This window comes from Aethalodelphis obliquidens, unplaced genomic scaffold, assembly GCF_003676395.1.
Source record: "Aethalodelphis obliquidens isolate GAN/ISIS:26980383/991018 unplaced genomic scaffold, ASM367639v1 scaffold38, whole genome shotgun sequence".
In the NCBI taxonomy this organism is placed as follows: domain Eukaryota; kingdom Metazoa; phylum Chordata; class Mammalia; order Artiodactyla; family Delphinidae; genus Aethalodelphis; species Aethalodelphis obliquidens.
This window is the reverse complement of record NW_020837982.1, coordinates 4,519,095-4,530,666: the sequence shown is the minus strand read 5'-3', so window position 1 is coordinate 4,530,666 and position 11,572 is coordinate 4,519,095. Positions and strand designations below refer to the sequence as shown.

General features: G+C 50.0%; 1 protein-coding gene across 1 annotated transcript; it reads left to right on the top strand.

The window, feature by feature from the left end:
- Positions 1-1,582: 1,582 nt before the first annotated feature.
- ABHD15 (abhydrolase domain containing 15) lies at positions 1,583-11,549 on the top strand. Its single transcript, XM_027130524.1, has 2 exons — positions 1,583-2,628; positions 4,673-11,549. The coding sequence occupies exons 1-2, from the start codon at positions 1,748-1,750 to the stop codon at positions 5,196-5,198; spliced, it is 1,407 nt and encodes a 468-aa protein (XP_026986325.1). The 5' UTR covers positions 1,583-1,747; the 3' UTR covers positions 5,199-11,549.
- Positions 11,550-11,572: the final 23 nt, after the last annotated feature.

The following is an 11,572-nucleotide window of genomic DNA, read 5'->3' as shown; positions in this document are numbered from 1 at the left end:
GTCTTCTGCGCGCAGCGCTGCGAGGCAGGCGGGACCACCTCCTTCGCCCGGGCACTCGTCTCAGCGGGTCTCCGCGGCCTGCAGGGAGCAGCTGCAGCTCCTGGGTGGATCTTGGAGCGGGGAGGAGGGCGGGAATTGGGATTCCACTGTGGACTGGGTGGCCCAGGAGGGGAGACGGGTCCGCTCCTTCGGCAAACCCGCTTCAGACTTATCAATGTGACCTGCATCTAGAAGAGGGACCGAAGCCTGAAGTCCGAACTGCAGAAGGAAGAGGGTCCCCACTCTAGAGCTACACCTTCATCCCATCCCACTCTTGCCCTCGCAAATAGCGCCCGAACACGGAGGAGTCTCCAAGGGTCTCAGGCCTCCACGCTCCCCAGACCCAGAAGTCCCAGGAAGCTGGAGCCGGGCTGGGGGCTGCTTTCTTGCCCACGTCCGCCTCCGCTTTCGTAATTAGCCCAGCGGGGACAAGCAGATGCCCAAGGAGACTTTGGTCACCGTGAGGTGGAGTCACAGGCCTCGCCCCCAGCAGGGAGCGCTGGCCAGACGTCACCTGCAGCGGGTGCCCGCTCTGCCGCCCTCTCCCCGGTGCCCTTCTCCTCGGCCCGGCTCAGGAAAGTGGGTGGAGGATGAGAGTTGAAATGCCCAGCCCAAACCTTTGAAATAGAGGAAGACCGTCTCCCACATAGCTGTGACTTGCAAGGGGTATTTCTTACCCTTCCCCCATTCCCCGGTAATTGCCAGTTATTGAGCTGATGAAGGGACTGCCATCTATCCCCTGCCACGGCCGGGTCGCGGGATGATAGGCATCCCCCTCCAAGGGCACCTGAGTGCGTCTTTTCCTCCAGCCTATTCTCGGAGGTTTGGGGCTGTTCCTTTTGGGGAAGTCCTTCCTGGGGAGCGGTGGTGAGGATTTCCTCTACCTGAAGCCAGGTTCCAGGGGAGCCCCACGCTCCCGGGGTATCGGCACAGCGCACTAATGCAGGCAAGGGAACGAGCATTCCCCGGCACTCCAGCCTCCTGCTGCTAACCCGCGGTCGGGGCACGACGCCGGCCCTGGCCCTCGCTGGCCCTGAGCCGGACCCCCGCCCGGCCGGGTTATTGCGCAGTTGCGGGTGCCCGCGGGGCCGAGACAAACACCGAGGTCAGAGAGCACAGCCGAGCCTGGCGACGGAGGTGCGGGTGGTGGCTCCGGCTGCACTGCAGCCGCCCCGCGGGAGCCCGGGAGCCCGCGCCGGGAGCTGCGGTTTATTCACTTCTCCCTTTTGCTACTTCTCAACAGCGGCCCCTGAGGGCGCAGCGACGCAGGTCTCCCCGGTAGCTGCACACCCTACACACCACGGGGATTCTGAGACTCATCCCCGTCCCCCAAGCCTCGGTCTCCAAGTCTCCCCACTTTTCTGCCCCCCACACCCTACTCCTCGGCTTGCTGCCCTCCCCACTCCCTTCCGTCTCGCCGGCGCGTCCTCGCTCCCTCCCCGTGGCCTCCGCTCCTTTCACCTCTTGCTCCTGCTTGTCGCAATCACTGTACAAAGGGCCGTGGGCGGGAGTGGGGGGCGGGTGAGGGGAGCCGGGCCCGAACTGGCTGTCTCTGCGGGGCCGCGGCCAATCCGGAGTGCACCCCCTCCCTCCCCGCGGGAGGGCCCTGGGCAGCCGCCGCGGCCCGGCGGAGCCGCGGCCAGAGCGGGGAGCTCGCCAAGGGGACCTCCCCGCCGCTGCCGCCCGCCGGGGGCTCTCCGGCCTCGCCATGCCGCCGTGGGGCGCCGCCCTCGCCCTGCTCCTGGCCGCGCTCGCCCTGCTTGGCCTGCTCGCCGCGCTGCTGCGGCGCTCCGGGAGGCGCGCCGTCGGAGCGAGGACCCTGCCGGGGGCGCAGGGCCAAGACCACGAGGAGGAGGTGGACGGCGCAGGCCCCGCGGACCAGTTCAGCGACGGGCGTGAGCCTCTGCCCGGCGGGTGCAGGCTCATCTGTAAGCCGTCGGCGCTGGCCCAGTGCCTGCTGCGCGCCTTGCGACGCTCGACAGCGCTGGAGCCGGGCCCGCGCTCCTGGCTCTCCGGGCCCCACCTGCAGACCCTCTGCCATTTCGTGCTGCCGGTGGGGCCGGGGTCCGATCTGGCCCGGGAGTACCTGCAGTTGGCGGACGACGGGCTGGTGGCCCTGGACTGGGTCGTGGGACCTTGCGCCCGGGGCCGCCGGGTCACCAATGCCGGGGGCCTCCCGGCGGTGCTGCTGGTGATTCCCAATGCCTGGGGACGCCTCACCCGCAACGTGCTCGGCCTCTGCCTGCTGGCCCTGGAGCGCGGCTACTACCCGGTCATCTTCCACCGTCGCGGCCACCACGGCTGCCCACTGGTCAGCCCCCGGCTGCAGCCTTTCGGGGACCCGTCTGATCTCAAAGAGGCCATCACTTACATCCGCTTCCGACACCCCGCAGCCCTGCTGTTCGCGGTGAGCGAGGGCTCAGGCTCGGCGCTGCTGCTGTCCTACCTGGGCGAGTGTGGCTCCTCCAGCTACATGACCGGTGCAGCCTGCATCTCGCCGGTGCTATGCTGCCGCGAGTGGTTTGAGGCCGGCCTGCCCTGGCCCTACGAGCGGGGCTTTCTGCTCCACCAGAAGATCGCCCTCAGCAGGTGGGTAACGGCGGCTGCAGACGAGCAATGGGGGAATAGAGGTTTGGGGCTGAGAAACGGCTCTGCCTGGTTTTGAATCAAACAGGTTTAGAGCAATTTGGGCAAAGTTTTCCTCACACACTTCCTGAAGCGTCCAAACCCTCTAGTCTGGACAGAATCAGGGAAGCAGGTTTAAAAGCCACAGACGGACTCAGCATCATTAGCTAGAGCAGGGACTCCTGACCTGGGGCCCCCTGGCCTCACTCACCTCAGCCCCACCGTGTCCTAGCAACCTGAGCACCTGCCCCACCCGCCACAAGAGGCAGCACCTGACACGGACGTCGCTTAGTCCATAGCTTGTCAAATCAGCAAAGAGGGCTCTGGAAGCAGTTGTGACTGGTTATCTGTCCAGAATGTTTCCTCTGAGCCTGGAGGTGACAGGAATCAGAAATTTGGTGGTATTTGATTGATTAAAATTCTTTAGACCTGACAGATGTTTTGCATATTCCCAGGTATATACTCAATATTTAATGCAAAAATTTTAAGAGTATTTAAACATTTTTTTTAATCTCCAAAAAGAGAAGAATCTACCACCAGGGTGACAAGGGAGAATTTTCCACTGAGAAGGCCTGAGTGACATTCCCACAGCAAATAACCAGGCCTCTGCTTACACTGTTGTTTTCCTAGGAGATGGAAGAACGAGGTCAAAGACATGATGGCAGCAGTGTGGTGTGGCAGAAAGACCTGGGATGTGGGGTCAGACCCACTTGGGTTCAAATCCTGAATTTCCAGCAAGTTAGCTAACCCCTTTGTGCCTCACTTCCCTCTTCAGTTAAATGGAGTTTATAATAACCACTTCCCAAGGTGGTTATAAGCATGAAATAAGATAATGAAAGTAAGGGGCCTGGCACCAATACATGGTGACAATTGTGATTTCTCTTTCTTTCCTTGCCCTATTTTGCCTCCTGTTCTAAGAAGGTCAACCCTGAGCTCAGCAACAGCCCATGTGCTACCATGGCAACCCAGAGCCGCTGGAACAGTCCAGGGGCAAGGTACTCTCACGTGGCTTAACTGCCAGTTTCCATCCCCAAATGACCACCCTCAGTACTGACCCTGGGCTCCAGCTGGAGGATAAGGTAAGGGAAGTGGAGAGGAAACCTGGGCCTTTAGGAACTGCCCTGCCCATGGAATTTTGGGATTGCCAACTTGGGGCAAGCCTCTTTGAATGTTTGCAGGAAACACCTATCCAAATTCAGCTGGCTAAGGCTGAATTAATCCAAATAAAGGACTGAGCTGCCCATCCTGGCCTCCTGATCAGGGTGCCAAGCCCTCTCCAGGGAGGTGGAAACAGCAAAGATGTCCCTCTTTCCCAGAGCAGTTGCTCTCAGGCTCCCATTTGGGGCCTCACCCAATTAATTACACTCCCAGTTACTTCCTCCGCCACTCAGTCCTCTCTAGGAATACCTGCCCCACTGATCGAGGACACACTCATTTGTCATCAGCTGGATAGCATATTATCTTTTTAAAAAGCAGACAAACTAATACAACTTAAAGTAAGATGTTAATGTTGGGGGATGTCACTTGCTGGTTTGGATAGTCTGAGCCACTGAGTTCTTCCAAGAGAGGTTCAGGAGGTGACATTTCATAGCAGGTTCCCTACAGAGGGTCTGAAGATGAGGTCTGGAGGAGAGCTGTTGCAATAACTCAGCGGCTGTAAAGTCAAATGCTGCCCCAGGGCTGGGGAGGTAATGCCATGAATGACTGTCCTGGTAGAAACTGTAACACGGGAAGGAGGGAGGAAATACCCTGATTGTTGCCATGCCAGCCCATGTCGCCAGATCTCCCCAATCCCCTCGAGAAGCCAGATAGATGCATTTTACATGAAATCTCCTGATTTTAAATGATGGCAATGACATGGAAGTTTTTTAATACATTATATGGCCAAAGAAAGCCTCTGTGGTCAGAATCTGGCCTGTGGGCTGCCACTCTGTAACTTCTGCTGTCAATTTATTTTCCAGTTCTTTCCTCTCTTTCCTTCCTTCCCCATTCAACTTCTTTCTGCCAGGTACGCCACAGCCCTGGAGGACACAGTGGACACTGGAAAACTGTTCAGGAGCCGCTCCCTGCGAGAGTTTGAAGAGACCCTCTTCTGCCACACCAAGAGCTTCCCCATCAGCTGGGACACCTACTGGGACCACAACGACCCCCTCCGGGATGTGGACGAGGCAGCCGTACCTGTGCTATGCATCTGTAGCGCCGATGATCCTGTGTGTGGGCCCCCAAACCACTTTCTGCCAACTGAACTCTTTCACAGCAACCCCTACTTCTTCCTCCTGCTCAGCCGCCATGGAGGCCACTGTGGCTTCCTGCGCCAGGAGCCCTTGCCAGCCTGGAGCCACGAGGTCATCTTGGAGTACTTCCGGGCCTTGACTGAGTTCTTCCGAACGGAGGAGAGGATGAAAGGGCTGAGCAGGCGCCGAGTTTCGTTCCTAGGGGGCCGGCGTCGCTGGGGAACCCTGCCAAAGCGGGAGGTCTCTCCCTCTTCCAACCTGGAGGAGATCTTTAGCTGGAAGAGATCGTATACAAGGTGAGACCTGACCCAAGAACCCGCCAGCCCTGCGAGGAAGAAAGAGCTGGGCACGGCTGTGTCCTGAAAAGGCATTGAGGACTGAATGGGGCAGGCAGCTTCAGCTCTTTGCCCCTGATTCAGCCCCTTCTCTCTTAAACTGGTCTGTGGAAAGAGATGGAACTTCAGCAAGCTAGCGTTCATTTGCCCCTGAGCAGAACTCCTGCCCAGGCCCTGCTCTACACATGCCAACGCATCCTGGTTCAGCAGCTGGGCATTCCCTGTCACTGTCCCCTGTCACCGACTTCATAAGCCAAAGAATATCTCCATGTACGTCCCTGGACTCAAGAGAAAATGCTCGCTCACAGCAAAGATACAAAGGAGATGAGTTTTGTGAGCCATTGGGCAGGTCTGTGCCACATAAATAATCAGCTCTGTGACGCTGGTTCTCAAGCTGGAGCCACTTGATGTAGTGAGGACAGGATGTTTGTGTCTCGATGCTACTTCCCTCGTTTTTTTCTGCGGCTGTGGCGCTCTGCTGACTTCATGTGGTGGCAGACGTGGAAGTGGCTCACAGAGCTAACGCGTCTTGCGTTGACTGTGAGATAGGCCCAGAGGCAGTAAGTGCTGTGCTGAGACTGGGTTGGGGAGGGCAACCAGCTAGACAGCGTGAACGCCTGTGTCTGGAATACCAAGGGCCAGTCTTTCGGTTGAGTTCTGCAAGTCCTGACTGGGAGTGGGGCTGATCTGGGGCTTCAGCCTAGGACCTCAAGACTCACTAGAGAGATCCCAAGGATGATTTTAGGAAGAGGAAATCCTCGCAGGGTCTGGTTGACCATGGCTCAAGGAGCCAGGCTCTCAGACATTCTAGCTGCTCCCTCCAGTACCATTTCGGGGGATTACTCCAGAGAGTTCTAGCGAGAGGTGTTTTTCTCCTGAGATGTGGGCTTTCTCTAAGTGGTAAAAGTATAAACCTCATATCTTAGGTGTTTTTTTGGTTAGTTGCCCTCTTTTCTGACACTACTACTAGCCTTTCCCTCTCCAGACCCTGGAGAGACATCTGGGACCAGAGAAAGCAAACAAAATTTCCAAGAGATTGGCTAGAACTGACTCAGTGATTTATGAATATTTCACATTACCATGCTTTTTCTGCTCAGTTATTCAAAAGGCCATCCATGTAGATGCAGGAAAAGCTTCCTCCTGGATCTGACCACTCAGTGACTGATAGGCTGTTTGGTTTTATGAGGACTAATGCTTAAGATCAGAGTAAAATAAGGCATTGTACAGATTGACCCACACCTTGGTTTGGATTAGGCCATTAAGCAATACAATAGGACATCCAGTTCCTCCCAGAAAATCCTTGCCCTGAAATTTTAATTGGTCATCAAGAAAGAAGGCACCTGTTTTGACAGGAAGCTCCATACTGGCCTCACAAATAGCAAAGCAATTTGAAGAAGGAGAGATGTTTACCAAAAGCCATATCCTAAGGCTTGGTATGAGGAACTTCTGGGGCCATGATTTTAGGTTTGGATAATTTTAGCCCATTCTTGTTCCTCTGGATCAAATAAAAAGAAACTCTGAACTATCCAAGAATCTAAACTGAAACGCAGACAACATTCAATTGTCTAAGGCACATTATCCTGTCATGAAAAAATTCCCTCCCTCCTTTCCCCACTTCTTGTTCCTCCTCCTCTATGTTCCTCATCTAACATTCTCTCACCATTTCTGAGCAGGAGAGATAATAAGGAAGTGACCCCTAAAGAAGCTGTTCTACTTCTGGTTAACGCCTGGGTATAAGGCTTGGCAAAGAAGAATTACTGACATCTGGCCAGCCCCCTCCCCCAGCATCTGGTACAGTGGGGATTTCAGCTTATTAGGTTTTGCAGTCCCATATGCAGGACCCTATAACCATTCAGAACTCACTGCAAAATGGGGAGCAGTCCAGTGGTTTTTAACCACCCCCACCCTCACCACCCAGGATTAAAGGGCCCCTAAGGGCTAAAATCCAGATTGTTTCTCTAGGCCAGATACCACGGGACTCTGGTTAAGATAATAGCTTTGGGAGAAATCATGGTTCCTTTTTTACAGGAAAGCCAGCTTGTGGGGTGGGGTGGGGGAGGAGATATATATATATATAGATATATATATATATATATAAAATTTTTTTTTCCAGTTATAGTCTTAAAGCTCTGTGAACAGCAGAACAGCCCTTGTCCCTTGGATCCCCTTGGATCCACAGCCCTAATGACCTAAACCCTAAAGTATTTCTCCTCCATGCCCCTGTGCCAGAGGTACTCATAGCCATTCTCAGGAAGCTACCTCTCTCTCATCTTCTCATCACCATTTGGTGACATCGCTGCTTTTCAAGCCATTTTTGCCAAGAAAGCGTAGTTCCTGTTCAAGCAGGTTTGGGTGACCCTGTCCTTCAGTCTAACAATGAAGGAATCACCCAAATTGGCTCTGCTTTGGTTAATAGCTAATTATATGAAACCAGATGGAGGAACCCCAGGCACACATTCTGAGAGAAGGCATGGCCCTAAAAACGAAGTGACAAATTATGAGTTTGGGGAAGCAAGAAACAAACAACAAAACAAACAAAACCCAAAGAAGTACCACTGAGTTGGGAGTTTTCCAGGTAGCAAGTCTTTAGCGATCCTCTCAGGTCTCAATCACTTGCTTGCCTCCCTTTTGGTCTCTTCATTATTTATAAACACCTTCAAATGGTAAAGGGGGAAAAGAAAACACAATCCAATTACAATAAAGGAGGCATAATCTCAGACCTGAGTTATCTGTCTCCACCCACTGGATCAGAATGCAGGAAGCAGACAACTGCTTCTCAAGGTTTTCTTGAGTCCTACTAAGTTCTGACCTCTGATACCAAAGACTGTGCTAAGCTGTAACTTAATTCTCTTAAAGATTTAGTATTTTATGTATTTATGCATAGGTCTCCAAGGTGGCTTGGCCAGAGATGACAATAATAAAAAAACACAGCACCAAATCCTCATTCTGAGATGTCATCTCTGTTTTGAGTGAAGATATCCTTGCTAAGACTTGAGTACTGTTAGGAAAGAGGTCTTGACACAGGAAGTGTCATCTTAGCTTTATATATAACCTCAAAACCACCCCAGAGTCAGAAGTTGCTCTGTACTCATCTTCCACCCAGACTGCAGGATCCTTTGTCAGTCAGTCACCCTCAGTAATGCCATGGTTTCTTCCTTTAGAAATGAACTTTAGTATAAAGTTCCCACCCTGCTTAAACAGGCAGAGATACTTGGCCACTTTGGCAGAACTTGCCAATGATACCAATGATTCAATGATACCAATGATCCTACAGCCAAGCCACAAAAGATGGCATCAGAAACTGTTTTCACTAGTTATGACAGTTTGTAGAGTTAAGATTAAGAAGTTATACCTAGGGAGTGTCCAAGTGCCCAGGGATGGAACGAATGCCTTAGGAAGCAGAAGGTCCCACATCATTGGTGGTATACACAAGCTAGACTGCTCCTAGGCACATATCATGGAGGGGACATGTGCTGAGAAATAAGGGTGGCCTACATTAGATATAAGGTCTCTTCTCATCTGAGAGTCGGTGACTGGAAATAATGCTAACGAGCTCAGTGGGTTGTAAAGACTTCTGGTTGGTTTATGGGCTTGAGGATCAGATCATAGACCTGATCCAAATTCTGGGAGTTGGGAGATGACATAAAGATTTTAATGAAAATAACCCTACCAAAGTGACCAGAGGATGTTTTAAGACATCTAATAATTATGCTTTGAAGTATCCAGGAAGAGCTAAAAGTTTAGAGGAAAAGTAGAATTTCATTAAAACAAAAAATAAAAGATATTAACACTTAAAAAACAAATGTCTCTGGCTCCTCCAGCCTTCCTGTGTAATAAGGTATCTTGCTCTAGTGTCTATCACTAGTGAGATTGAAGAAAAAATTCTCTCAGCTTGTTTGCCTCTGAATAATAAATTTCAGTCTCCCTGCAACAATGGAATGTCATTCTTTTTTAAATCTCCACAAACAAATGTGCTGTTTGTCTTCTTCTTAAGTCCTCTATGTACTGAGCTGTGCTTACCTACCTGTGGAGTTAACGGAGCCTCACTGCACATTCTCTATTTGCTGGTTGTTGCTTCACTTCTATAGATCTAGGCTTGTGTCCCCTAACACTAACCAGCGGAACCTCTGTTTAATCAACAACCAGGCCTCCTGCTCTGGGCTAATAATTTCCCAGCAGGCTCAAAATTCCCTGATCATCAGTGGTACCTACACAGAGATATCTTCCAGTGGGCAATTAGTAATTTGTGTGTTGGATAGAGCACTGAAATAGTTTGGAGATGTGGGTTCTAGTTTCTACTTCACTTGTGACTCATATGAGTTTGGGCAAGTTATGAGTTATTCCATATGCAAAGACTGAGACTGTGAATAGGCCTTAATTAAGGTCTGTTAGGCTATAATGAAATAGTAAAAGCAGATGGATCCCATTCTTCAAGCCCATTTAATTCCTCAACCAGAGCTCAAAGACCTCTACAATGAGGTGGCATCTGCTTTCAGATCAGAGTCTATATTCTGATTCTTGTAAGGCCAAGGATTTCCAGTTATTAATTCCACTGCAAAGTTGGGAAGGGCCTGGAAGAGCAGCACCTTTGAGGCTTACAAACTGGGTGCTGGGTTGCCCAATTGAGGACAAACTCTCCCCACCCCCTTCCCAAACACACACACACACACATACATGCTCTCTCTCTCTGATAACCATGTTATGGCTAACAGGTTATACATTGGTTCATTTGTTCCAGCCAAAAACTATCTGCTTTCCTATTTCTTGTAAGTGATGGTCAGAAAGGATGTGACTTTTAAGATCTCAGTTAGTAGTGATGGGGCTAAATACCAGAACCCTAAACCACTGCTCTTTATGCCATACTTTGCCTTTTCCTATTCAATCACTGGCTAAGATGACAGTAAATAATGCTCATTTTAAACTCCATAATGTAAAGGGTGTTAACAAAAGGAGAAAGAATTTGTCTTCAGAGCTGCTGCACAACTCTTGTGGCGGAGCCAACATGAATCTATAAATGGCACCCCTAAAGTTATTACACAGCCTGCAATAAACAACACCCTCAGCAGCCTTGTCTCCCTCTTATCCGTAAGAACAAGTATCTGAAAGTATAATTAAAGTCACTAATTGCCTAGGACATATATAGGAAAACCCTGGTTTGGCAGCTGGCATCACTGAGATGTAGATGATAGCACTAACTTATAACCCTGGGGCTGTGGAGTTTATCACTGTGGTGATTTTTTAATTTATGTTAAAATTTCTTTTATAAAAAAAAATTTCTTTTATAGTCAGGTAGATATAGTATAGATATAGTCATGTAGATGATAGCACTAACTTATAACCCTGGGGCTGTTTAGTTTATCACTGTGGTGATTTTTTAATTTATGTTAAAATTTCTTCTATAAAAAAAAAATTTCTTTTATAGTCAGGCAGGATGGGCTTTAAACCCTAAGCATAACTCAGAGCATCTCTGATGTGTTTAGTCAATGACAGCATTTGTTTTGGGTTGCTGACATGGTAGAAGCACCTAACTCTCCATCCACTGTAGTTTGAACTGCTCAGTTGTGGGGATAAAGCAGAAAGAACTCTTGTTTTTTAAACCCCCTTTTAACTCAACCAAATTCAAGGTGGGATGTTGGGAAATGCTGGAGATAGAACACCTGGAATCAAATCTTGGCTCTGCCACGTAGTTGTTTGACCCAGGCAAATTAAACACTACATAAATGCTAATTAATCTCAAAATAGCTCAGCATCAACATTCTAGGAGTTTAGAAGCTATGTTAAAAAGTTAAAAGTGCCATTTTTCTGATAGTCTTCTATTCAATAAAGTAGGTAATCTCAACTATACTTTTTAAAATGACAACACTTAAAACTATTTTCTAATAGAAAAAACATATAAACCCCAGCCCAAGAAACTCCTTCCCTCCAAATTAAGCCTTCTGACAAAGTCATTTTAACAGGACTGGATTAGATACTCTACCCCATTCAGGGCTGAAATGTGATGATTTTCAAATCTGGGAAAACGAACTCAGGTGAAACCACCTTGTGAAGCTTTGTACAAGGTCCAAGAACTGCATACATCTATGTGTCCATGTGTCTGGGAGGAACTGTAGTTACACAGACCACAACATATGTCTATATAAAACTTAAGAACCTGCAACAAGCCATTAGAAGCTAAAGTAGAATCATCTCACATCCACAGCACAGTAGGCTGCTTCACTGTCTGGGCACACAGAATTCGAGGCAATTAGTCTAGAGGGTTTTAGTCTACACTAGGGAGCTCATTCTTACCCATATCTTACTCATTTTTGTAACCCCCCAATGTACAGCACAGTGCCTGAG

Bases quoted from the DNA above. Each gene is read 5' to 3' on its own strand.
- ABHD15 (XM_027130524.1), top strand. From the start codon at position 1,748: ATGCCGCCGTGGGGCGCCGCCCTCGCCCTGCTCCTGGCCGCGCTCGCC. The intron at 2,629-4,672 runs GTGGGTAACGGC...TCTTTCTGCCAG, and splicing joins CAGAAGATCGCCCTCAGCAG to GTACGCCACAGCCCTGGAGG.